Genomic DNA, 27,154 nt, shown 5'->3' with positions numbered 1-27,154 from the left:
TAAAGGTTTTGGCTGTCCTGAATGTTCTATGTTTTTATAGGAAAGCTGGAATTTTCTAGGGGATGTTTTGACACACAAAACTGCAACCCCTTTCTCTGCCGTACCCATTCTCTAAGGCTGTGTTTAATTTTAGGCTCATAGATTCATTTCTTGTTGCTGAGATGGTAAGGTAAGGAGCAGGACTTGGAGAGTAGCACTCAAAATTCAGCACAGGATCTGCTTCTGCTACTCATTAAGTTAATAGCTCAAAATAGGAGAGTACTATAGCTGTGATGGATTTTATTACAACCACTATATTATTAACAAAGTCATTATTTTATAATTATACCCTTTGTAACATCTGTTTCTGCAGTTTGAAATAAGAATCATGCCCGTTTCCTGCACGTTTTAGTTAATCCCAGACAGCTTTCTCTGTAACTGGCAGTAAGCTCCAGTGTACTCCTCGTGGGTGCTTTCTGAGTATCTTGCTGAGGCAGCCAAGTGCCTGCAAGTAATAAAATCCTTTCTTTGAATATTGGCAGTAGTCTAATCCCTCCTCTTACAAAGTTTTGGATGACTTGCTGGTAACAGAGCTGTGATTCTTCCTCTTGATGATGGCTGTGATGGGCCCGTCAGGTAATGCCTTGATTACATTCCACGCCTCAAAACGAGTGAGCCCTTGCATGGCAGTTGTGTGCACTTGTAGGAGCTCATCACCAGGCTGAACAGGGCTGCTCTGTTCCAGTGCAGTCCCTGGGGACAGAAAATGAATTTCCTTTAATTCTTTCTGTGGAAGAAACTTTAATGGATCTTTCACTTACTAGTGAATGGATCACTAGGATGTTTGCTAAAAACCACCTGGTCCCAGCAGGCAAATTACTGGCACCAAGCAATATAATGCTGCATTTGAAAAAATAACATTTCCACAGTTATAAATCAGCAGTCAGTTATGAACCCCACAAGGCTGCCTGAGTTGGGAACATGTTAAGTGTGTTTACCTTTAAATATCCTGTTGATGATGATGGGTTTATCTCCCTGAATAGAGCCTTTCCCTCCTTCCAGACTGAATCCTAAACCAGCAGATGTTTTTTCTAGAGTTACAGTGCAGATTGTATCCCCAGTGGCTGAAAACAAATGGAAAGTTACCACATAGACAGTGCACAGTCTAAAAAGCTCAAACATCTGTTACAAAAAATTAACTTTTGGATTGTTTGCAAAGGTCCTATAAACTGCCAAATGAAAGAGAAAACTAAAGCTTTTAATTTCTCATTATGTCATTTTAAGGCCCTCTGGGAAGCTGGGGAAAGAAAGTTATGTTTGAATTAATGGGAGAATGGAAATGCAGGATATTTACTAGAATTATAAAAATCTGTTAACAAAATCTAAGGAAAATATTTGACTTCATATTAGCTATGAAGTTGTTATTGACTACTAGGCTGCTAATTTGCACTATGGAAATAAAGCTACAGATCTCCAGTTCATGCTTTAGAAATAAAACCAAAACCAAATCAAAACACAAAACTATTGTGCAAGTGAAATATTCTGCAAAACTCTGACCTTGCTGTGTTTCAGATGTAGCCACCTGCTATATCAAACAATAGCATATTGTTTGTTCAAACTGAAATTCTCTTTCATGGAGAACAAGTCATGTAACAATATTAGAATAAAGAATCACTGTTCACTGAGTTGTCATTATACCTTCAATTAGATGGTGTGCTACAATAGCCATCTTTGTACATCTACAGAAATTCACATAGAGAATCATGCTTGGGTTTTTTAGGAGTTCTTTTATTTTAGAAATCCATTAATTCTTTCCCTTTTCAGTAAAGTTATTTCAAATATTTCAATATCTGTTTCAGGAATGTGTTATTAACTGTGCTGTCTTTAATCAGGGTTCACAGGTTTATACAGCCACTGCTGGTTTTATGAACACCTGGATTTCAGGTGATGAGTAAACTCTTATCAAGTAGGGGCTGCAAGATAATGCCACTAAACTTACCAGATTCTTGTGAGGCATCACTTGCTACTGATGATGTACTAGAGCTGATTGAAGCATTGAGATTTTTTTCTCCATCTTTGGGTTTTCTGGTGACAACAACAGCTTGTCTGGCTTGCCGGGCCTGTCGCATGATTGCTGAGGCGTCACTGTGAGTTGCACCTTTCAGACACTTCCCATTGATGGAGAGCACTTCATCTCCTTTCTGAATAGTTCCTTCCTGACAGGCCAGGCCATTGGGAAATACTTTGTGAACCTATTGAAGAGCCCAGTCACCACACACACACAGAGAAGGGAAGAGGAAAAGAGGAGGACATCACTAAATCCCTTGGTTAACACTTTACACCATTTGCATTTTTCATTCTTTGCCAGGAATAAGTTGCTTCTATCACATTTCAGGATGGAGGATGAATAAATTTGCACCGAGAAGCTTTCCTGTGCACATCCCTCCTCAAGCAGCCAGGGGAGCAGTTTGGCCCTGGTACCAGATGGCTAAAGCTGTGCTACCTGTGCTATGTACCTTGCATATTCTACTTCCTGACCCTCTTGCTGCTTGTGAGAGGAAGGAGGTGTGACACTTACCTCTAGCTTCCAGACCCCTGATGTATTTTACCCACCCCATTCCTCCAGACCATCCTGCATGGTCTTCTATAAGCAGGTGAGTAAGGTGTTGGTTATTTCCTGCTGAGGGCTGTGTGTTCTGCCTCATCTTTCAGAGCTGCTGGGGAGGAGGCACCCAAGGCAACAGGACACTGCTACCAGACACCTGGAGAGGCAGCTCTGTGCAGAAGGAACCTGTTTTCACCCACTGCAGTCCTTCCAACCTTATCAATACATCTGCCTGCTTTGATTATCTAAAAGCCATAAACTGTAGTAGAAAACCAGTAAGGTATATATTTTTAGATAGAGGGTTGATTTGAGAGTAGTTTTTAAGATGCTACTTACTGTTACCACTTTGTTTTCTAGATCAATGCCCCCTGCCAGGCTGAATCCAAGCCCAGTATCTTCTTCTTTATGCAAAACTGTAACATGAATATCATCAAGTTCCTAGGCAGAGAAAGGAATATAGTCAAGGACTTCCCAGAAGATATGTCTTAATGATTGGAAAGTCTGTTATACATTTTTTAATGAGACTTAGTGGCATAAGCATAATGTTAAGTTGCAAAGTTTACCAGACACATTCATTCTACAGCTTTCTGAAAATCATGCATGAAAAAAGAAAAATAAAAAGCAGGTTTACCTTTAAGGTTTCTTCATCTAGGGCTTTGACTTCCTCTATAAGCTTTGCCAGCTCCTCCGGGGAAAGCAGAGAGATGACTGACTGCCCCAACACACCGGATGCTTGAGGTGAGCCCTGTTCCTGTTTGTCTTCCTCCTTCCCTTTGTCTGCCAGGCTCACTGTGTATTCTCTCAGCTCTGAGAGGCTGTCCCATTGTAACAAGAACAAAAAAGAAACATTGAGCTATGAGAGAACATACCCACTAAAGCAAAAGGCAATTTTGGAGCAGTCATCTTTTCATCGTATTAGCATGTAATTTGGGAGGTAACTCCAGCAACTATTATAAATACAGGCAAATGGAAATTAATTGTGTTCACTTAAAGGAAGTACAATCCATTGCATAAAAGAATGAGAAAAATTTCATGGCCTCAGGCAAATGCACTTAAATCTGCTTTATCATGGAGATACTAGAAATAATGCTCCTTAAATAGGAGAATGTTTGCAATATCTATGTATGGATATAATACAAATCAAAAACAAGATTAACAGTCAGGAGTCATTTAACCTTCATGCCCTAAAAAGTTCTTAGTCTGTGCTTTACTTCTGTGTGCTGCTACTTCAGAACTTTAATCTGTGAGTGAATCAGTGCAGCTGCTCACCAGTGCTGATCTGTAAATCTGAGTTTTAAATATGGTATCTTACTTTAGGGAAAAGCCAGTGTCCAGGTGGTGGTTCTCACTCGCAGGTGAGGTGGAAGGCCCATCCTCCTCCATGGAGGACTGAGACACTGTGTCCAGAGTTTCCCATGCACTGTTTCCAGAAGAGGCTGGGGACTGAGGAAGGCAAAGCAATGATTTCATTAAAGCAGATGACACCTGGCTGCTGATGGAATAGATTTTGCTACACTTCTCATCAAATGGCTTCATTATCTCACAAGCCTGGGCAGCAGTGAGAGGGAAGCTTCGTGACCTCAGGCTGTGTGCTTTCGCTACTGACACAAGATGGGAGTTAACAGCCTCTGGAGTGAGGAGACTCGATGAACTTTCAGTGCTGGCATTGCTGCTTTCCTCTGAGCTGGTTTCCTCTGGTCTGGCAGTGCTCTCCCTGCGAGAGGAAGATCTATCCAGGCTCTTTGTAGCCATGGCCACAGGTGGCTGTTGGTGGCTGTTTTCACAATGTGGGAGGAGGGGTTGGTTTGAACAGGCTGGAGCTGCCTCTGCCCCTGCTGCAGGGCGGGAAGGTTCTTTCTGCACCAATGGTTTTAGGCTCAACCTTCGGGGGGTTTTTTCAGGTGACTGTGGAGCACTCAAGGATTCAAATGAGCTTATTCTTTGTTTTATTGATGATCCTCCAGGAGACACACGTGAGAAGCTGGATTGCTGTTTTTTGTTGGAAACACTGTCATGGTTGGGAGGACCTTGATCTGCCTGTGGTTTTAGATCTGAATTTGCTTTCCTCAATCCTTTCAGACTTTGGCGGAACCAGGTGGGCTTTGGTGCAACAGGAGGACCCTTCTTCACACTGTCATTTTCATCTGATTTTAGCACTTTGGAACCCTCTGATTCTGATTTCTTCAGAACTGTCTCTGAGCTGCTTCGATTTTGATTCTCCTTTTTTTTGTCTATGCCAGGCTGCAAATCTAAGTGGACGTGGTTTTCACTCATGGTAGGATTAAATAAGCTTTTTATGCAGTCAGAAATTTTAACCCAGGGGTCTTCTGTTGTATCAAGACTATAATCTACCCGTGCTTGTCTTTTAAGTACAGGTCTTTGAATTGATGAAAGTGGATTCCCTGTAAAAAAAAGACATAGATTATAAACAACCATCCATCTACTTCTTGCTGCATCATTATTAATTCATTAACCTTGAATTTCATTCAAGCCTCTGATAATTTTTTTTTTAAGTTTCTAAAAAGTTTCAGCTTTTAAAAAATCATAATTCTTGATCCATAAGTTCTGAATTCAGACAGTGAAATTAACTGAAAAACAAGGCTCTTGCACACTTAAATACATGATTGTTTTTTTAGAGGGTTTACAAATACTGAAATTCTGGGGTGCTGAAATCTTGATACAGGATGTAACAGCTAAAATAGAAAGTTAAAATTGCAATGTTTTTTGCAGCCTAGAGAAAAAGCTCGTGTTACAGTAAATTCTTTTGAAAACCATTTACTTTCTACATTTGTAAGTATATCCTACTCTAAAAAGAGTAGGATCATGGGAAGATATTCTATATTTATGTTTCCTCAAATTTCCTCAGGCATTTCCAGTTGATTTTTTCTCATAAGTATAAACTTGATTCTAATACGTGAATATTTTTTACTTCATAGAGTAATTGAGCATTTTAATGTTAGACATGGTGGAGCTGAATGGCAGCAAAGTTCTGCTTGTGCAGCTGCACAGGTGCTGTTTTCTGCTTCAGTGTGAACTTTTTTTAAGGCAACATTTTTACTCTTTTTAATGATCTGAGCCATAACTTACAGATTTGCATAAGCCTGTATGTTGTAAGAGACCTCTTGAGATTGTCTTGTTCCCTTAACACTAAGTTTCCTTAATTCTAACTAGCACAGCAAAAAAGTAACTTTTCAGTGGTTTGTACCATTGCAACACTAGGGTCTTGAAATTGTGCATAAAAATATCCTTTAGAAATGCTAAAACTAAGCTTTAATATGAGATGTTCAGAATAACTAAGCAGTTTCATCTGAAGCAATACAGAAATACTTTACCTGTCCATTAACAATTTTTACAATAAATCATCTCTTATGCTGCTTTTGATCTATTTTCTCTTTTGACAAAGATTAATAATTTTTTAAAATTACAATAAATCATCTCTTATGCTGATTTTGATCTACTTTCCCTTTCTTTACAGAGATTAATCAATAATTTGAAATTTCATCTGTTCATCCCAAAATTTAGAGATATGGTTTGAAGACTATATTTAAAGAGAAAGTGAAGTCAGCTCAATACCCATTTTGGAATCCAACCTAAATACTATATATTTAGCTGGGGGAAAAAAGTTAATTAAATTAAACATACCTAATTTTTCTTTTCTTTCTTGATCTCTGCCCACTGGAGCAGCAGCTGTATGCTCCTTATCACATGCAGTAGGAGAAGTGGTGAAGACACTGTGGGTTACATCGGTTTGATGTCCCTCTAGCATTGCTTCTCCAACTTCCTGCTGAACAAACAGGAAAGAGAAGTGTGTCAGAATGCAATTATGCAAACCACACTACATATGAATCTGAAAAAATATATGAATCTGCAAAAAAAACTAGAAACCCCATTTAAAATTGTGGTATGCAGGCCTCAGATGTACTAATACAAAATTTGTGGGAAATCAGGGTTAAAAAAAATTTAAAGCACTAATAAAACCTTTTCTTAATGATCTGAAATACATTCTGACCAGAAACTTTCTCTCTTGGGTATATGCAGATATAAAGACAATCTTAATAGAGGAAGTTGTCTTCTTGAACAGATCTTGATTTTTCATGGATTTTATTGATCTTAAGATTGAGGTTTTTCTCACTTAGAATGACTAAGTACGAAGAATAACAAGTTGCAGGGAGTGGTAAGTTCAACAAGTACTTATTGCCCTTAATTTTACTTCTGAAAGTTGATTTTCTAGCAGTGGTTTCTACTTAGGGGATGGTAAAAATGACCTTACCTAAGAAGCTTAACTGAAATTTTCTTGGATATTAACATTATATGTGGACTTCAGTTTGCTCTGTATAATTTTGTATTGATCTTTGCAGCTTGGGAACTGGTTAGGGGGGGCAGTTTGTGTTTGTTGTGTTTGGTTTGGTTATTTGTTGTTTTGTTTTGGTTTTTTCTGTGTTTTGCTTTTTGTATTTTTCCTTTGCATTGCATTGAGAGCAGTTCATTTCTACTGCCATATTGCTAAACCTGAGGAAAAGAAGTTTCGGTTTTAAACAAACCACAATTTTGTTTCAACATGCAGATCTCACAATCCTTCACACTCATGCAAAAGTGAAACACTCTCTGTTGTCCTAGATGAGAGAGGGAACTGAAATTCAGTAATATACAAATGTACACTGTTTTCAAATACTGTAGCTCATCAACAAAGATGTGTGTGCACCACAATTTAAATGGTTTTATTTAATACCTCCTGGTTTCAAGAAAGGTATCTGAGCCCAAGATTCCCTGCTGCACATAATGTTAGTGCTTTCTTCCAATAAAAATCCACTGCTGAAACAAAGAAATTATTGTTTTATGACTACTACTATAAATGATATGACTCTGTGACACAGGGAGTTGGGGTGAGCCACACCAAGCTGGCATCAGAAGCTGTGTAAACACCCCCAGGCCCAGCCTAGGGCATAACCCTGGAAGCAGAGCATTCTTGATTACCACTAATGGCACATGCTCGTGAGGAGAGGCAGGGACTCAGATTCATTCTTGCAGCTGCTCTCACTGGGATTTTAACTCAGATACCTTAGTATGGAAGATTTTCTTCAGACAATTCTCTGCCTTCCGACCTTACTTTGAACATAACATTTTGTGCTATACTGGCTTCACTAAGATACACACCTTATTTTCAAAACAGAAGACTCATCTTCTTCCCCCCATTCTCACATGTATATATATTTTCCTCTTTCTTTCCTACTCTTCTTCCTGCTGCCATGCAAAGCCACTTTGCCTTCCTTTTTCCCCTGCCTCAAAAATATGCACACACAAGAAAAATGTTGTAAATTTTACTTTACCTGCACACTTGCAGAAGGTAATGCAGCCACTTCTGATACAAGCTTTTCTTTTCTATCTGCATTACCCTGGTCATCACATGTGCAGTCCTGCTTGAAGTATTTCCTTGGTGGAGGTTTGGGCTTTGATGATTTAGGTTTTCTAACGAGGATCTCTGATGACTTCTTAGTGTTTTGCAAGGCTCGACCACCTTCACTACAGGTGGGAGGGGAATTTCTCCCTGAATTATTGGCAGAGAATGAGTAGAGCAGCCCAGGCTGCTGGGTGATGGGTACATCTATGCTGTGTACTCTTGCTTTCAAGTCTGTGAGCTGGGGCACAGCAGCAGGGGCACAGGAGGCCCGGGGGTTGTAGCTGCTGTCGCTGCTGGAGCGGGTCATGAGCCGCTGAGCCCTGCGGCTGCAGCAGCCCACGCTCCTGTCCGAGTGCTTCTCACAGGGCTGCCTCCCGTGCCAGCTCATCTCCAGCCTCTTCACACCTGTACCAGGAACATGGACAAAATGTCTGCTCAGTACACGCAGAGTGCTCGTTTCTAAGATTCAGCTGATGAAATCTGCCCCTAAGTATCATCCTCGGTGGATGCAAAGGCGTGATTTATGCATTGAAGGCTTGTAGGGTCAAGAGTCAACAGCTAAGTTCCTGAATGACCAAATAATATTCTCCTTATATATAGGTATGTCAGCACTATCATTTTACTGATAACTGTTACCTGTTGGTTCTTTAGAAGACACTCAAAGCAGTATCATTACTGGAAGAGGTTATCATACCTGAGCTGGGCAAATAGCTCAAGCCATGACTGCATTTCCTCACAAAAAAAGGAATTAACAAGGTTTAGCCCTAGGGCATCACCTTCATAGTTCCTTGTTGTCATAGTCCTGTCACCTACAGACAGTGGTTTGAAAAACTCTAAGCAGAGCTTGTGAATTGGAGAGGATGAGCAACTGTGAGAGGAAGTTTGCACAAGAAATTTTTGTTGGTAATCAGACAGACTTGGTCTGTTCTCATCACTCTGGTAATGTATCATTGGAGACATGTTAGGGGGGCTGTCCTGTAAGCTTTCCTCCTCTTTCTTTCTGCTTTGGGTTACCTGACTGTTTTCAAGGATTCTAATACAGCATGTACTCATCCTTGGCATCTTTTAAGTCAAAATTATCATGTCTCAGTGAATGCATTTATTCCCTTACCTTCAGTACTCCATTGGTGTCTCTCCTTTCCAAATCTGTTGCTTTCCACAGCTTGTGCAACAGCTTCTTTTAGCTGTTGCTCAGACACCTAGGAAATATCATGCCCTTTTATTCTCATGAGGTGAGTTAATTGCACACCATTATATTTGTATAAATCCTAGTGTATATGAAGTATATCTATGGATATGCTCTTTTTAGTGGCTATTTAGGTAAAATGGGACCTTTTAAAGGTAAACATTCTTTTGCAGATTTCACTAGAAGTGGAGTCCTGGATCTACCAGTATAAGGTAACTCAATACACCATAGTTTATGTAACAATTTAAACTTAATAGTAATTTATACAGTATTTGGTGCTAGGAAGGATTTTGCTGAAAAACCTTGCAGGAATAAAACATTATACTTCAATATTAATTTAATTATAAATATTGGCAGAGCAAGACCTAATTTTAATTACTGAAAGATAGTGTATAAACATTTCTTCTTGGGGAGGTATGTTCCCTCTTTCAAATTATTTACTTATCATTGTCAATTCTTTCTTACATAAGAATTATGTTTTGGGTTATTCCTTAAATGTTATTTCTGTAGCTTCCTTATTCACTGCATAGAATCTCATGTAAGACTGTCACCAGTGATCTTCACATCTTAAGTAATTCTACTTAAGAGAATGCATATCTCAGATTTTTTTGTGTGTGTGCAGTGATCATCATAAAGAGATCAGCATCTTTGTAGTCAACATTTTTCCACTTCCTCCCTCTTAGTTCTGTCTTGAAATTCAGAAAGAATACAGACTGTGCTACCTGTGGTTCAGGGTGTCTGCTAACAATGATTTGTACTGCACCAGGATCACAATGGCTCAGCACAGCATAAACTTCATTAAGGGTTGTATTTTGTACTGAAGTTTCATTAATTTCAAGAATTTCATCTCCACACCTAGAGAGATATTTAAAAAAAGAAAAAAAAAAGAGAGAATGTAAACAAAGATTTTTCTCCTGACCTCATCTCACTCATGTGAAAATATATAAAAAGCAAATTCATAAGGTCGACCTAATTAATTTTCTTACAGATTAAATCTGTCTTTCTGTCCTGTTACAGAGAATGTAATGGGAATGAGTTGGATGTCAAGGGGTTTTGATCTGCCATGTTGCATGCAACCTCTGAGCTTTCTGCATGTTCATCTGTGCACACTTGGTGTTCTTTCTGCTGTCTGCAGCTCAGCTGCTGCTTCCACCTACACCTTACTTCCTTCCTTTCCAGTTAGCACTTCACTTTTCATGTCTTTATATTATGTTAGTGGTTTTTAAGTTCAGAAAGGATGTTATGTTTCTGCTACATATGTGAATAACCAATTAAGAGAAAAATTCCAATGACAAACTATCAAAATCTGCTAAACTCGTTCTTTACAGATGAAATCCAAATTTGGCTCATATGGAAACTGAGATTGCCTTGCTCTGTTCTAGTTCTCACATACATTAAGAGCCTGACTGAAGGCAGTGACTTGTATCATGCAAATATTCAAATAATTTAAGACTACAGTTCTTTCAGCTAAAGTATTAGAGAGGAGAATTACAGAACACCTAAACTTTGATCAAAAACACTGAAACTGCTGTGGTCTGTTCAATTCTCAATATGTTGAACACTACTAGTTGGTCAAAAATCTCTGAAAGTGAATTTCTACATTCTCACTAAAGCTCATTTCAGCAAATCTGTTTTTCTATTGGGCAAGAAGAGATAGAATTTGAGGAGCTTGTATTAGGAAAAAAATCTAGTGCTCAAACAAGCCAAGTTATGCCATATGTTTAGGCTTTTCCAAATACTTTCTCATTTGGAGATCTCCTCCAGTAGCCATGCTACAAGCTTGTCTAATACCTTCAAAGTTAGCCCAGCTTGGACAAGAGGCAGAGATTTCCCTGGGTTACTGTATTTCTGGAAATCCCACATATCCTGAAGACATGATCCAACCCTGAGAATAGCACATGTCCTTTAAACACCAAATTCCCAAATTTCTTCCTGCCCAAATAGGTCAAAAATAAACCCATAAAACAGATCAATGAGAAATTTGTAACATAAGATATCCAGCCTTTCTCATCCTACCTGAGTCTCCCATCCATATGTGCCACTGATCCTGGCGAGAGGGTGTGAATAAAGATCCCTGAAATACACTGGAAGTAAGGGATGCTACACAGCCCAATTCCAAGGCCAACACCTGGCTCTGAAAGAATCAATAATAATTTAAAAAAATCCATAAGAAACAGTCAAAGCAAACTATTGAAGAACCTTCTTAAAAATTAACTAAATTTAATTCTTTTTTTCTGCACAAGCCGGAACCAAAGTCTTGTGTTCATGAGTGTTGCACATTCAGTATTTGTTCCTGCTTCCACTGCATTTTTCTGTACCTTTCTATTGTTTTATTGTGGGGTTGTTATGGGGGCTTTTGTCCTCCTCATGATTAAAGTGTTACAGACACAATGGACTGCAGGTTTATTTTGCAAAATATCTGTCATTACAGAAGAATTCAAATGACTTTACAAGGAGACAAAATAGAAAAAAAATTAAGGAGCTAAAATTAAGAGGGGGGAAAAAAGCTAAAATTAAGGATATATGGCTACTGTTACATCATTTCAGTTTTCTGTCTGTTTTATATAATACAGCTGAAGACTTCTGTGAGTTTACCCTCTCTGCTGTGGACAGTCACTGATGTCAGATCCCATCCTGTGTGTTTGGTAAGTCATGGTACCTCATAGAGGCTTTGCTTTGTTTGTTGCTCTGATGTTCCCATATTTAAAAGTTTATTTCATTGTGCCAGTGGTTGTTTCTAAATAGAAGATGATGACAGTTGGAGAGGAGGTGAAAGAACTACAAGAAGATGTAGATAGTTATTTTATTTGGTTTAAAGCCTTTTCAAGAGTGAAATTAACTGCTTGCATAATTATGGGTAAGAGCTGCACAGTCTGCTTAATAAGAGGCATTTGTTGGCAAGAGCTTTACTCTTTCAAATGAAGGGTATGCATGTGACTCTAATGCTTGAGAGCAAAAAATCCTCTGTGATTGGCTCTTGAGGACAGATGGTGTTCAAAATCCAATTGTTGATACATACTTGTTAGTACTGACAGGCACCAAGATCTAATTTAGTGTATTAAAAAAAAACAGTTCAGGAAAAGAATCAGGTTTGTGAGGAAAGACATTCAAGGAGCAAATGAACAGTGGTTTGTCAATCAGTGCTTTGTTGGCAGTGCTCAGTTAATGTCAACACTCACCTTTGTTTAGGGTAACTTCCATTATGACCCTGTCATTGGGCTTTGTAGGATTTAAGGAGAATGCTCCATTTTCTGAGCTGAAAGAGCTGTTTTCCTTGGTTATGCATGTACTGGAGCTCAGTGACTGACACAGGAGGGGTGACTGACAGCTGGAAGCAGAATGAGGTGTGCTGAAGCTTGTTCTGACTGTAAGTGTCAGAAGACCCTTTTTGGCCTGCTGGAAAGAACAGAGAGTGAGTGAATGGGTTGAGCTCACATGCACATTGTGTCTAAAAGCAGAGGTTGTTCTGGAGGGAGAATACATAACCTTAAATTTCTGCAAAGCATCATAATGTGTTAATCCATGCATGGATTCTCCATTCAGTTCCAGGATTTCATCCCCTGTTTCGAAAGAGAAAAAATTATATCACTATTACTGTATTGTGTAATAAGTTACATGATAACATGCATGCACTCCAAAGGACTCTTGCAAATACAAAAATGGATGCAGGTGTAAAAGTCACTTATGACTCATTTCAGCTTCAATCTGACTTTCAGTGTCATTTTTTGGGAAGTGGGAAAAAGGAGAGAAGAGATATTTCCCACCTTCTTGTAGCCTTCCATCAGCAGCAGCAGCTCCACCAGGAAAGATGGTTTTGACATAGATGCCTATTGGTCCATAGATGCTATCTTTACCACCAACGATACTGAAGCCCAAACCCTAATTTATGGAAGAAAAAGTGTGTGAGAATCCACTTTCAGTTCTCATAATAGCTCATTTGCAGTTTCTTCTGCATTACCTACATGGGCAGTATTGTCAGTGGAGTAGCATAACACATGAAAAAATAGTCAATCACATTCCTGTAGAAAGAGTAAATGGAAATTTCAGCAGAATCCTCTCATGTTTTGCTTTTTGTTTGTTCCAATCAATTAATTCACATTGTATGCACATAGGAAGATGTCTAAATTATTTTTTAAATTTTTTCTTGGATATGAACTGGCAGCCCAAGAGTAGCAACGTGCAGTCACCTCTCTGCACATTGCAGATCACATTTGTGACAAGAAGTAAAACTCATGGTAAATCAACATAACCAGTCTTACCTTCCCTTGTCCTTTCATCAATACAATGTTTGAAATCACTGAAGCCTGTGAGCCACAGGATGTGTGCACTAGTTGTGCTGTACTTAGGGATCTGGATGGCCTCGAAATTGCCTGTGAACATTAAAAAACCAACAAAACCAACAATTTTCTTTTATGCATAAACAGAAATTCTTGAACATACATTGCAGCAACTTGTTTATTTGAAATTTTCTTCCTTATAACTGATTGTACAAAGAATTCTTTAAAAAAAAATCCTTGTAATTTTCATACGCCATTTGTTATTCAGAAAATCTCTGCTCACTGAATTTGTCCTGTAGAGACTAAATTGGAGAAAAATTAGGATGTTGGGTCTTGAAGGGGTGAAATGGTGTAGAAAGATATATTTGTGCTCTGGCTTGAGTCCCTATGCCAAAACCCCATTTGTGGTCATTAGGGGACATGAACAAGTATTATCATTTTTGCCTTCAAGAACTGAACTAAAATCAAGACATTCAAAATCATTCCTTCATCTTGTGACTAAAAACTTTATCTTGGCACATACCAAACCTGTTTTCAGCATTTTCCCCAAATATGAATTTGTGCTGGATTTCCTAAATTCAGCCTCTGAGATTTGCCCCATTTTAATAAACTTTTAATGAAATATTTAGTGAAATGTTTAATGAAAACCTCCTATTTCAACACAGAATTGGGTATTACAAGATAATTTAAGCACTGACAGAAGTCATTACCCAAAGTTAGCTATGCATGAAGTTCAGCAGGGTCAGAGTTAATTGCACTCATTACACATCTGAGAGAGTTCAACGCTTTTTTTTTTGCTTTTTTTTAATGCAGCAAAGTGAAACTAACAGGTGTTGAAGAGTGAAGAATCGGCCAAAATTATGGTTTCTGCATATGCGAGAGTCTCAATTTTGACATGAAAACCAGCTTATCTATTCAACATGGAATTTGGAATGGGACTAAGAGGTGAACAGGTATGCAACACCAAAAACACAGTCTCCAAAATGCATTCCTCTGTCTGACCAGGGTGACTGTTTATTCTGGTCTGGATCTTCTGAATCTGAAACAGGAAATTTTCAAATTTCCTTTTTTTTCTGTGTGAGGTGTATTTTTTTATTTCTGTTTGTGGTGGGTAGCAATACCCAAAGCCAAGATGCTGCCAAGGAGCCTCTTCAAATGGGCAGCCATGCAGGAGCTTTGAGGAGAAGGAATCCCAGTGAATCCTTGAGGACCTCTCTGTGCACTCGGGTGTGGTTTGGTTGGGTTTGTGCTCTGGTTTGCAGCCTCCTTATTCCTGTTAAAGCCTTGGGTCCCTCAGGGTTGGTGGTGGGCCAGGAGAAGGCAGGGAACAGCAGGGAACAGCAGGGAGGGAGGTGGGAGCTGAGTGTGAGCTTTGCCTCCATCTCCTCCTCCAGGTCTGAGTCTGGGGACCATAAATACCCGAAACATTTCCCAGCATGTCATGGATCAGTTGGCATCTATCTGGAGAGCACCTGAGCCAGTCTCCAGCCTCCTTTAACAGGTGTCTAAATCTGTCTCTTTAGTGGGGGCCATGGTCAGTCCATACCCACTTGTAGCCATGGCTGGGCCAGCGCAGCACTGGGGCTCAGAGCGGGGTGGTGTAAACCACCCTTGGGAATTTAGCCACACCAAAGAACCTGCTGGGCAATGGGAAGGAGAACATGGAGAAATGGCACGGTGCCTTTCCTGCTCTCCCACCCCTCACAGAGGAAATGTCGGGGGCAGAAAGGAGCCAGAGTGACCATCACCCCAGCAGGGCCTGCGGGGCAGAGGGGATCTGTCAGGATGCACCTCGGTCATGCAGAGAGCCCTGTTGGGGACAGCACTGTGTGTTCCTCAGGTGTCTCCGTGGCACTCACCGGGGCTCTCCCTGCAGGGCAGTCCAGCTGCTGTGACAGCGATTTTCGGCCGGCGTGGAGGCCGTGGGGCGGGCGCTCCCTGAGGGGCCCAGCTCTGCGCGGCGCCGGGCCCTCCACAGCCCCGGCCCAGAGCGGGCTCGCACCTGCCGGGTGGGCAGAGAGCCCAGTTACTGCACAAGGCTTGGACAAACAGCACAGGCGTTTTAGGCAAACGTTACCCAGAAATGGTGTTCCCTTTGTAAATCTCGATGTGAAGGGATTGATGTTTTCAGTTGTCACTTTGACGACAGTAATTAATGTTAAATATAGTAACAAGCATGAATTCCCCACCAAAAAAGTGTTGGCCTATTTAGAATGCAACATAAAAAAAACGGCCCAAACCATAAAATGCAAACCTTATGCACCAAACCTAGCTGCAGGATGTTGTGAATACAGCAGCTGATGATTCTATGCATCAGCAATTCTTAGCTAAGGATCCCAGAATAAATTTGGACAACATTCAACATTTCTTTTAGCACCATAGTACCATCACACAATGGGGTGATCTGCACCCCTTGAGTATTGCAAGAAAACAGATTATTGCTCTGCAACTTACTGGTGGAGTTACTGCGAGTCCGCTGGCATGCAGCCTTACCGTGCAGAAAACCATTCTGTATTTCCAAAGGCCTTTCCTTATATGTTGGTGTTTCCTAAAACAAACAAAAACCAAACAAACAAAACCCATTGCTATGCAGAAAACTTTCAAAGTGATCTATTCTTAAAAAATAAATTTCTTCTAATTTGTCTTGAATGGATTTCAGCCTGAATCAAAAAAAAACATGGAGCAAAATTCATTATTTAAAACAAATAGGAGGATAAAGGAGAATGAAGCCCAAATTTTGCTATAAAAATTATTGTAACAAAGTCATAAGATAGAAATAGATTCAGGTCCTTAGACAAAATGAACAAAAAATTAATTGGACACCCTCAGTTCGTCCAGACAGATTGATGGATGGGTAAGATATAGCCATGCTTATCTAATTTCTGGAGGTAGCTGATACTTTTCAGGTACTCAAGCTCCTTAGGGAGGTGTTACAGTCAAGAGGAAAATTCTTAATCCCTTTTTATGCAATGGTGGATATGTATCTAACTTCTGATTCAGAGGGATGTTTTTTAGTCAAAATACAATCTGAGCATTTAAAAACATCTGAGGACTAAGTTTAAGAAGTTTCAAAAAAATCAGTACCTTCCAGTTGGAATCTCCTGTTGCTTTTGAGAATACGGCCCCTAATTCTAGCATTTAAAAACTTGTAGATTAAACATTCAGCTTTCTAAATGCAGGTTTTTAGAACTGTTGGAAATAAGTACGTGATCACATCTGAATAACAGTAGATCTTAGGAATAATTTCTGGGTGGTTCTTGCTAGTCCTGATTCTGATCCTGTTTCCGTGGCACAATTATTTTGATCCTGAGGGAATCCCAGTTAAAGGAAGAACATAACTAAATACAGACACCATATGGAAACTGATATAAATAAAAAAAAAAAGCCACATTTTTGCTCAGTGTTATTCTACAGGAGCTGAGACAGGAGCAGTGTCAGAGCACGTTCAGGAATTGTTTGGAGATACAAGGCTTACGGAATGCTAATTTTCCTCTTGGACAGCAGGTGGGGGTGTTGCCAAGTAGCAAAATCCTACTAGGGCTTTTCCCTTGGGGAACTCCTCAGAATTAGAAACACGGAGAAGATCCTTGAAGATGAATTTTGAAAGTGATTTTGCAGTGTTTCTCTTGCCAAGCTAGCTAGCTTGAAACGCATTTGCTATTAACTATGGATCCTAGATTCACAGAACTACTTTGTTACAGGGCCTGCTCTCTGGCTTCTCTGGGATTCATGGATCTTCCCTTAAATACGTTTCTGCCTTTCTTCAACTTCTAAATGGAAAATTAATATTGGCAAGCTGTGTGTTTCTAAAAGAAGGGTTTGAACAGCCCTTGCTAGAGTTTCCCAGAGCCTCGGCCTCCCCACAGCCTCTGTTTATCTGGGAAAAAGCTATGCTGAAAGTCACCAGAGTCTGACCACAGGAGGTTTTGGGTTTTGTCATGAAAGGCAAAACCATCTTCAAATGTCTGATGAACAAATTCCCCTCCTCTCTAAAGTAAATGTCCCATCACCCCACAGTTGCTCGTGCTTACTTTGTGAGCCATCATGATGTTCACCAGCTGTGTTGGTGGGGGAATGAGAGACTCAGCCTCCTTTCTGGACAAGTCTTTGAGTGATTGTACATTTAGTGCTAACAGTTCATCCCTTGGGGTCAGGCAACCATCCCTTAAAGGAAAAAAAAGAAACATTTGTATATTATTTCACACAAAATAATATATCCCTGTTCCATGTGCTACCTGTCTCACTATCTGAGGAGTCAGCTTCAGTTCTCCCTTTGCCTTGACCTGGGCTGCCATGAGGTGCCTGGGTGTGTGATAACCCCCATCCCCTGCTATGATTTTTCTCCATTGCTTCTCTCTTCTGCCTAGTCCTGGTGATCACTGGCTGCCTGGTGATCTCACAGCTGACATTCAGGCAAGACATTCCTCCCTTCTCACTGTCTTGTACTGAAAAATTGTTCAAAGACTGCATTTACTTCCTGTCACACTAGCTCACATTGCTTTCCAGTGGCCTTGTGGGACGGATGCCAGCCTACACTGCCCTTTAGCAAGGAATCACCATTTGAAAACCTGATGTTATGTACACTCTCTCTTTTTCAAGGTTTTATTTCTTGGTGTAATTGAGCAACAGAGATCCCTGAGTGGCCGCAGTTTTATTTCTACAATCTTCCAGTGTCTCCAACTGGAAGCAATGTAAGGAATGATTCCCAGACATCATTTCTTTTCTCTGGAACTGAGCTTCAAGGCATAGTTTGTCACAAAAAGCTGGTTGTGCAAACTCTGTGCAAACAAATGTCTCTGTAATAACTAGCTAACTCCACATGTACTGTACCTGTTTGCTGGGCCCTCAGCAGGCACATGGCTGCCTGTTAACCCTTTCCAGAAAGATGCACATCTCGGACTCCGGGAGAGCTTGATTCCTGAGCTGCTGTTCCCTGATGTTGAGCACAGCCTGCAGATGCAGCTGTCCTGATCCAGAAGATAAAAGTTTGCATGAGCAAAAATGTACTTAAACTGTTAAAAGTTACTTACACTTATTCTGAACCTTTTTAAGAAAGGCTTTAGAACCCGGTTGCCTCCCAGGAAAACAGGAGCCTTTAACACTGTCCATTTGAGAAAAAACAATGGTGTTATAGAGTCAGTGTTTTACAGAAGCTATTTTCCTTAGGACTTCAGTGGCTTCTGGCTACAAGAGGGAAGAATTACAATATACTGTCCCTTTGCATGAAGGGAAGAGAGCAAATAGCAGACTTTTCATAGTAACTGGGTAAACTTTGCCTATGCTAGCTATTGTAAGAATAGACAGGGAGGAAAATAAACACATGCCAGAAAATTAAATGCTCTGGAAAACAGAAGAGGTCTGAATGGAAAATAAGTAAAATAAGTGTATACAAAACACTAGATGCTCCACCCCTGCTGCTGACTTGTTAAGTGGGGGCAGGGGACCAGAGAGGTCTGCAGCAGTGGAAAATTTTTTGTCCACTCCAGACTGGTTGAAATTGCTGTAGTCTGCATTGCATCTGGAGGACTAATTGTAAGCATATCTTTAATGCAGTTATGAATCATTAACACAGGGCCATTCAGAAGGAGAAGTAGTGCTTTGAGACATGTATGGAAAGCAAAGAATGGAGCAACTAAGCACACGAAGCACAACACATCTGACTAGGAAATACCCTCCTGTGGCACAAATGTGAACACCTAAAAATTTTAAAGAGACGAGGAAAGCTGGAAAGTTAGCGCACAATTTCTTTTCCACTTGTTTAGTATTTCTCCTGATTCAAGAGAATCATTCATTTCTCACTTATTCTGCTCCCAGCTGAACCCACCTCCTCTGCCCTCGCCAGCCTCTCCATACTCCACAAAGTGAAGAGGGCACTCAGTGTGTCCTGGATCCAGGCTTGTTCCCAAGAGATTTGTATGACTGAGGTATAGATTTCTGAAGGGGAGGCAAATTTCATATGTTAGGACAGGCCACAAAGCATAACAGTGGTCAACTGTCTGTGTTGCTCCCAGGGCCCCTGGTCAAAGTGCATAAACTATTTCCAGTAATCTGTAGTCCTCTGACAGCACAAGGAAAGCTGTGTAGCCACTTTCACCACCAGCAGGGCTTCATTTCCTCCCTAGGCAGAGTTCATCCAGCCCTGAGGATGAGAATCATTGTGCTGCTTCACCAAAAATCAATAGGTATTGCATCATTCCTAACTGACAGCAAACACAAAATGCAAATTACAGCAATGTCAATAAAGGTCGTTATCTTTCAGGCTGACTGCCGAAGCCTGGCTCCCATTCTGAAACCTGCCAGAGTAAATCTGTGAATGAATGAAATACTTAACTTGGGGCCCTGGGCTGAATTCAGTAGGTAATGGATAAGGGCTATACTTGTATTGACTGACTCCTTAACTCTGTGGGTTTGCTTACATTCCAGATTGTCTGCCTTTGATGAGGAGTGTCTGAATTTTACGAAGCCTTTTTTGTTCGTGAAGAATTTTTCTGGTGAGTAATATGTTGGTAAGGATATAAGCATGGACAGAGTTCTATCTTAAACCAGTTGGCTTGAGCTCTAATATTAGTTTTGGAGCTTTTATATTTACTTTTCACCCAAGATAAATATCTTGGGAAATGCTTACTTGAAATCAGGATTACATTATGTTCTTTTTTTTAATGATCTTATGGCAGTTCTTTGAAGTCTTCGGCATGGTAACAAAATAAAGATTAACATTCTGATGCCTTAAAATTTGAGATCTTGAGTAGCAAAAAATGTGAGTTCCCTTTTCTGTTTGTTTGCACTGTCCTTTATTTCAGGCATGATTATGACATTAGAGGTCAGATTCTGCATACATGGAGCATCCATTGAAACTCACAGGGTTTTCAATAAGGTGATGTGCTTGTTGTAAAACATGAGAGATGTAAGATAGATATTAAAGGCAGGAAATTATGCTGCCATTTGGCTGAGTATTTCTGAGATGTCAGCTGCTTGTCGATTGGGGCTGTTGTGAAAGAATAATGGTATTTAAAACTCAGTGTTTAAAAGAGTAATTTTCTTTCTTTTTCCTGTAGTCAGAATTCAAGTTTGGACTTGCCAGCTTATCTTCTTAGGAATCCCTACTCTTGTGAAATGCTCCCTTGAAAGATACACATATCTTCTCACAGACACCTGTCAGACACACACACAACTTTGCACAGCTGTTCTCCACACTTCATCTTATTGATTTTCATAGGCCTTTTCAGACTGTCCCCAACTCATCCCTGTTAAAAGCTGAGTCCTGCCTTTCCTATAACTTGTTCACAGTATATAGCTACCGTGTTCATCATATTTCTAAATATCCTCCTAATTAATTGTCCAAAAGTGTTGTGTCTCTGCCCAGTTTCACAGGACATCACAGAGAGCAGTGGGTTTGTCTCTGAGGTTTTTCATTGCAGCACCATGAAAGTCTTTTGGGGAAGAGATTGTATTCTGTACAATGGGACATGTGCCAGGCTGGAAATTCTGGGTTTTTTTGGGACATCCATGAGAAACATCACCGAACCAAATCTGATAGGAAGATTTTTCCAACAACTGTAAGTTGCATGCATTTAGTCACTAGGAAAGTAGAGGTTAAATCCCTTGTACACAGCAGAAAAATCTTGGGAACAATTTTTGTTTAGATTTGTAGTCATATTACCCAGTTGGGCTACATTTCAAAATAGCTCCATGTCTCAGTCATTGCTGCAATTCATTTAGGTGAATTACTTAAAAAAATAAGTATTTATTGGTCTATGGACATGTGGCAAATATCTGTATGTTGTCAACATCTGTATTTTTTGGGTCCTGGATATAGATCATTATATTCATATCCAAGTTATTGCAACATGACAGAAAATTAATAAAAGCTGTTCTTCAGAAAAATAAATGTTTGACCAATTCTTGTGCCCACAGTCAATTTGCTTTGGGTTTAGTTCTTTAATATTTTTTTTCCTGTCTCTGATTATTTTATGCATAGAGATACTGCTGATGGTTCCAAGAGTAAAGACAGTATTTATTTTTACATTTTTTTCCTTTTTAAAGTGTTCTGTTTGTTTTGAAAGGGGATTTGTAGATCTGAATACAGTGAGTACTGAAAATTTGCTAAAAGAAGGTTGTCAGCTTTGAGGTGGGGGCAGGTGGATCCTAGGTCAGCCTTGTCTCTTCATTATTAGAATATATATTTAAACATATATTTTCTGCCAGTGAATAAACTCTCTGCTTTGTCTTCCAGCACTTCAGGACTCTGAGGAAACTTTTATCTGCATTGTACGTTCCACTCAAATCAAAATTTGTATTTAAACTGAGTCTGCTTGGCTGAAAGATAAAAAGTAAAGGACTTTAAGAGCCTTCTTGAATGTTACACAGGTGAGAATAGATTAACTTTTCTTCTGTTTTTTCTGGAAAAATAATTGGTACATCCAGGCCAACTCTCTCTTCCTGTTCCCATTTTTTGTCATCCAAAATGCAAAGCTTCTGAGGATGTTTTTTATCTGTCATTTAAAAGATTCTTTTTTCCTTCATGCTTTCATTAGACATTTCTAACCCAGAGTCCCATCTCAAAACATCTAATTCCAGATGTTGTTTAGAAATAAGGGTAACCATGGCATCTGTGGAAAACTGAAAAACTTTTGTGAGCTCTTAAAGTAAGACACAGTAGTTAGATTGTCTGAATTGAAATGTTATACAAGGCTAGTTCAAGTAAGGTCTTGGACTCAGTTAACCAAGTGCATGACAATGAGCTAATTGACTGCTGGTTTAAAAAAAAAGGAAAAAATAAAAGGAAAAATATATCTAACGGCAGTACAATAATTTATTAAAATATTTTGGTTTTCTGGTCTTTCACAGTTCTTATGACTGTGAAATGGCTAGGATTTCTGAGAGAATATGGTCTTTGGGGATTTTCTTCAAGGAGCAATTTTTTTCTGCATCAGTTCTGACAGAAAGGGCCAGAGTCTCTCTGGCATAAACTCACTCAACTGGCTCTGACGTACCCTAGCCGAATGCCTGGGTCTTTTACAAGTATTTATAGTAGGTGTAATTCATTTTCCCAGCAGCATATTCCCTTTGAAACCAGTAAAATGGCAGAAGCTGGAAAGCCAGGATGATGCAAGGAGCAGGGCATGAGATTAAGCTTTGCCATAGATTGACAATTCAGCACATCAGATTTTACAGAAGGACCTTTCCCCTGCCATCTGCCCTTCGGTGTGTTTTCCTGGGAGCCTTTGCTGGCCTGCATTTTGCACCACATGCTGTACTAATGGAACAGCTCCTCTCCCAGCTGGCTCTGAGGATGACCTAGTGATGTACACCAAAAGCAAGAAGGCTGGGCAGACAGAAAGAGAGAAGTGTGAAAACTGAGGAGAACACATAAATATCTAAATAAATGCAGTCTCTTCTCCTGGCTTTGGTTTTCCATCCCGCCCGTGGGTTTGTGTTTGAGACATTACACTGTGTTGCCATAGCACTTGTCCTGGTACCAAAGGGCCAGCTAACTGGTGTTTGCATCAAGGCAAGTTAATAAATTATATTCTGCTGATGACCAAAGGAGAAAAATTACCTCTTGCCTTTTCTCTTCTTCAATCAGAGAGTTCGGGACTAAAGGAAGAAAGGGTGCAGAAGTTTCTAGAACCAAGTAGAGCCATGCAGTCAGGTCAACTTAGTTCCTGTATTTATTTCATCAGAATCCAACCCTTTTCTATTCTAGTTTATTCTAGATGCTATTTCAACCCTGCTACCAGCCCCACTGTAGCTCTCAGCACTTCCCAGGGTTTTGGGGGTGTTGGGAAGATGTAATGAAATGCTTCTTGGAGTAGCAGAAGTGCTTATTGCAGCAGCTCTCACACTCAGCAGAGCCTGCTGTTCTCTGAAGGAGCTGATATCATCTATTCCTGTCCAGTTCTCCAACAACTGGAGTGATTTCAGTCTGAGCAGGCAAAGACATCTTCCACAGTGTCTGCTGTGTCCGTGCTCAGGGTATCAGATACTGCTTACCATTTCTTTGGTTTCTTTTCTTTCAGGCCATGTGAAAATTGCTGATTTTGTGAGAGGCACACTGTAAAGGAGATCTGCTTGTTTATACATAGACCAGCTGGCAGTCCACCATACCAGACCAAGCACACCTCATCTCAAAAAGTGTCTGGACAAGTGACAAGTGACAAGGAATAGCCAGTTTAAGTGAATAGTGGGTCACTGAAGCCAAATGAATTAAAAGACAGTTCATCTGCTCTCACTGCTGACAGAATACTAGAGAAGGAAAAAAAAAAATCTGTTATTTAGTCCTGCAACACTGATTTGCTAATAATTTATTGCTTATGGTGTATCCCATGTAGTCAGTAGAGTATGGCTCAGAGAGGCACTTAAGGTTTTCAACAGAAAAAAATGATTTTGCATTTTGAATACTGATGTTACAGGTTCCCCCTTACTCTGGAGAAGAAATGTACAGGGAGCATTAAATCATGCAGCACTTTTAGGCATTCTTCTTCCTTGTGACAGCAATATTAAGTTGTTCAGTTCTGTGGGAGTTATTAACACCTTCAGAGTCACGCTTAGGGCTGGAGGTGCTGGAAAGGAGAAGAATAGTGGAATATTCTCAAGAACACCACAGAAAGAATGGAATCAATTTTCTTGAACAAAGACAAGGATTCTTCAGCTCTGAGTCACACAGCATGAATTTCTGAAGTGTCACATTTAGATGGAGGAGAGAGAATTACACTGGGACATGAAAAAATGCCTGTTTGACTTCTTGAAGAGAAGGCTTAAGCTTTGTAAGACATGTGGTACAGAAGACTGTTCTGACAGGGTTCTGCCATATGGAAGGTAGAGATCACTGCTTTCATACTCCAGGGGAAAACCTCAGCAGCACAGGACAGGGTTGTGTGGCTGTTACCAATGTTCATCCTACTTAGCAAGCCAAGATAAGACTTTAGAATCACTCATTGATCCATGACTCTGAAAGGTATGGAAGATTAGCAAGTAGCATTTGAAGAGGTTTAGATTGCTATGAGAGCTCTGGAGTGGGAATTTAATGGTACTCATAGTCTACAGCAGCACTAAGCAACCCAAATGCTGCTGTGAGGGACTGAGCTGCTGACTAATTTATGTCAGCATCCGACACATGTTCTTCAGTGACACTGATGCTTCAGCCTAAGAGTGGATTTATATCCTTAGCAGTTCTATTTTTATATGTGCAAAGGCATTGTGGGACTTACTCTGTTCCTCAGATCCCTGTTTTAGCTGCTTGCCAGCTATAAAAGCAAACAATCTAAACTTCCAGTCTGAGATGAGATACTGAGGAGTTGCATGTGGGGATGGATCACAGCAGTTATTGGAGCCCTGCACACTTGAGAGATGTGCAAGGAAATCGACTGTGGCAGCTGACACACACCCACTTAAGTGCTTCAGCTTTTGAAAAGAAAAGATGGGGGAGTGCACAGAGGCCAGCTCCTTCTTCACTCACAGAGACATCAGCAGGGTGCATACGGACTGTTTCCAAAAAGGAGGAGTTGGCATGGTTTTGCAGGGGACTGAGTGAATTTTGGGACTTGGGTCTTGTTTTCTGTCAGAATGCAATAGCAAGTTGGTTTGGTTTTGTCTTCCTGCTGGGGCTTTGCCAAGGGTGGAAATACTTGCATTCATCCTGCTGCAGTCTTTGTGATGCTGGGCATGCTGTGGTCATCATCAAGGGTAAGGGGAGATTCTGATTTTCAGTACCACTTGTGCCACTGTGTGTTTAGACATAGATGTCTAATTTTAGCCAATATATATTTTATTTTATATAAAATAAATTAGAATATACAAGGAAAACTATTTAGGTGAAAGAATCAGTTCTTTCAGATAAGCATGTATCTGCATAGATAAAAGGCATAAGGTAATAAAGGAGGTGCCAAGATGACACTTGCAGTGAGGTCCCTTTTACACATCACAGCAACAGGTAGAGAGAAAGTGGAAAAATTGGGCTATCCTACTGAAAGAACTTTCTAAAGCCATCTAAAATACATTGCTCAGACTGAAAAATTGTTCAGATTGTTTGGGTTCACATAGCTGATTAAAGAATAACATTGTAATATGAGACTCAGACTTTTCACATCTCTAGGAAATGTGACATCTCTGGTGGTTTTAGAGCCATCACTACCTTCTTCCTGAATCAGAGGGAAAGAGCATCTGCCTACTGAATCTCCTGTGTCTGACACAATATTAATATAATCCATGCTTGCCTGGCTTGTGAGATACCAAGGTATCACGCTACAAGAACACTTTGCTACAGTGACAGGTTTATATTTTGAGCTGGAGTCTCTTGCAGATAGAACACACCAGCTGTACTTGTCTGAACACTGATAGTGGCCTAGAGGCACTGATTTCAGCAGACTGTGCATCAGCAGAGTGCAACAGCACAGCAGGGAAGCCAGGATGTTTTCATGCCTTTTATGCAGAGCAGGAACATTGCAGGTTCGTAGGCTCTGAAACAGTCAAGTGGAACCCTAAGTTCCTGGGAAATATTAATTATTCCATTTGGGAACTACTGCAGTGGGAAACATTACAATGCCCAGCACGAATTGCCTACCTTGGTGAGGAACTTTCTTCTCGTGTTGTTGCAGTTCTCATTTGCTGCAGCTTTGGACTGGAGGATGCTGGTGACCACACGCGGAGGATCAGGTGGGCTGTCCTCTGCCTCTGCTGAGTATGGCAGCTGAGTTCTGGGACAGCAGTCAAAATCCTCTTGACCCCAGCTGGTAGAGTTCTCAAAGGGATCAGGGCATTTCTCGTCGGGACTTGACCCATCGTCACTGGTTTTGGCATTGCAGAGTATGAGGGATCTTGAAATGGAGCGAAACTTTCTTGACTTCCTGTTCCCAGCACTGCTCTTTTGATCCATCTTCAGAGAGCTGCTGCTCTTTTTCCTATCATTCTCCCATTTATGTGGCATGGTACTTTCAGTAGTTTTCTCTGCTTCTGTGGTGCTAAATATCCTCCAGGAAAGGAAATATAAAAGTAAGTTGTAATATACCCTACTTTCTCCCACTTAATAACCTACGCTACTGGAAAGCCCTAATGAATAAATCGAATCAACAGAGCCTTTCAGTCTGAGAACAGCCACGTGATATCTCATGACTTGCTAATTCTGCTTCTGTGCAGAGCTCTCCTAGATCCTCCTTCACCTTTTCATTCTCCTGCCATGTTACCCAAGCAGAGTGGAGTGCTTCTAATAAGTGTTTGTGATGCTGCCATTGTCTGCTTGCTTTGGGCATCTGCTGAATTTGCATGTTGAAATCCCAAATTGAAAAGGAAGATACTTTAAAAGCATTACTCTATCCTCCTAATATTATTTGGAAAGAAGAAGCTCCTTCTGAAGTTTGATTCATGAAACCACTATAATTCAAAGAAGATTAATCAAATTGTCAACTCTAAATTCTCTGCCTGGCACATCTGAGTTGTAAGTGGTTTAGCAAAAGTCGATCTTAGCCTTGAGAGAGTCAGGAATGTCAGGCTGCCATAAAACTTCCACCTTTGCAAACCAGAACTCACTTCAGACTGTGCATTTAAGAGTAATGGAGGGATCCAGTGAAGCACTTAAGATGTGAATATCTGATTAGGGATTGAATTCTATAAAGGAATACAGCTCCAGTACATCCATCAAAAAGTGTCCTATTATAGAAATGGTTTATTTCAGCACATGATTCAACATATAAAATTAAGATAAATTGGAAAAA

General features: G+C 40.2%; 1 protein-coding gene across 1 annotated transcript; it reads right to left on the bottom strand.

Annotated features, from left to right (window-relative positions):
- Nucleotides 1-259: 259 nt before the first annotated feature.
- Nucleotides 260-26,433, bottom strand: IL16 (interleukin 16). Its single transcript, XM_071441390.1, has 20 exons — nucleotides 26,008-26,433; nucleotides 18,276-18,412; nucleotides 17,477-17,609; nucleotides 15,900-15,993; nucleotides 15,305-15,447; nucleotides 13,428-13,538; nucleotides 12,933-13,047; nucleotides 12,655-12,728; nucleotides 12,348-12,561; nucleotides 11,185-11,302; nucleotides 9,891-10,023; nucleotides 9,094-9,181; nucleotides 7,912-8,387; nucleotides 6,227-6,368; nucleotides 3,897-4,986; nucleotides 3,216-3,399; nucleotides 2,921-3,022; nucleotides 1,979-2,231; nucleotides 978-1,103; nucleotides 260-732 (listed from the first exon to the last, which is right to left on the bottom strand). The coding sequence occupies exons 1-20, from the start codon at nucleotides 26,368-26,370 to the stop codon at nucleotides 539-541; spliced, it is 4,290 nt and encodes a 1,429-aa protein (XP_071297491.1). The 5' UTR covers nucleotides 26,371-26,433; the 3' UTR covers nucleotides 260-538.
- Nucleotides 26,434-27,154: the final 721 nt, after the last annotated feature.

Source organism: Agelaius tricolor, unplaced genomic scaffold (assembly GCF_023055355.1).
Source record: "Agelaius tricolor isolate 1412-34295 unplaced genomic scaffold, bAgeTri1.0.p SCAF_16, whole genome shotgun sequence".
Classification (NCBI taxonomy): Eukaryota; Metazoa; Chordata; class Aves; order Passeriformes; family Icteridae; genus Agelaius; species Agelaius tricolor.
This window is presented reverse-complemented; position numbering and strand designations above follow the sequence as displayed.

Bases quoted from the DNA above. Each gene is read 5' to 3' on its own strand.
- IL16 (XM_071441390.1), bottom strand. From the start codon at position 26,370: ATGCCACATAAATGGGAGAATGATAGGAAAAAGAGCAGCAGCTCTCTG. The intron at 12,729-12,932 runs GTGGGAAATATC...CTTTCGAAACAG, and splicing joins TGATGGAAGGCTACAAGAAG to GGGATGAAATCCTGGAACTG. The intron at 1,104-1,978 runs GTAAGTTTAGTG...ATTTGTTTTCAG, and splicing joins TGATGCCTCACAAGAATCTG to CCACTGGGGATACAATCTGC.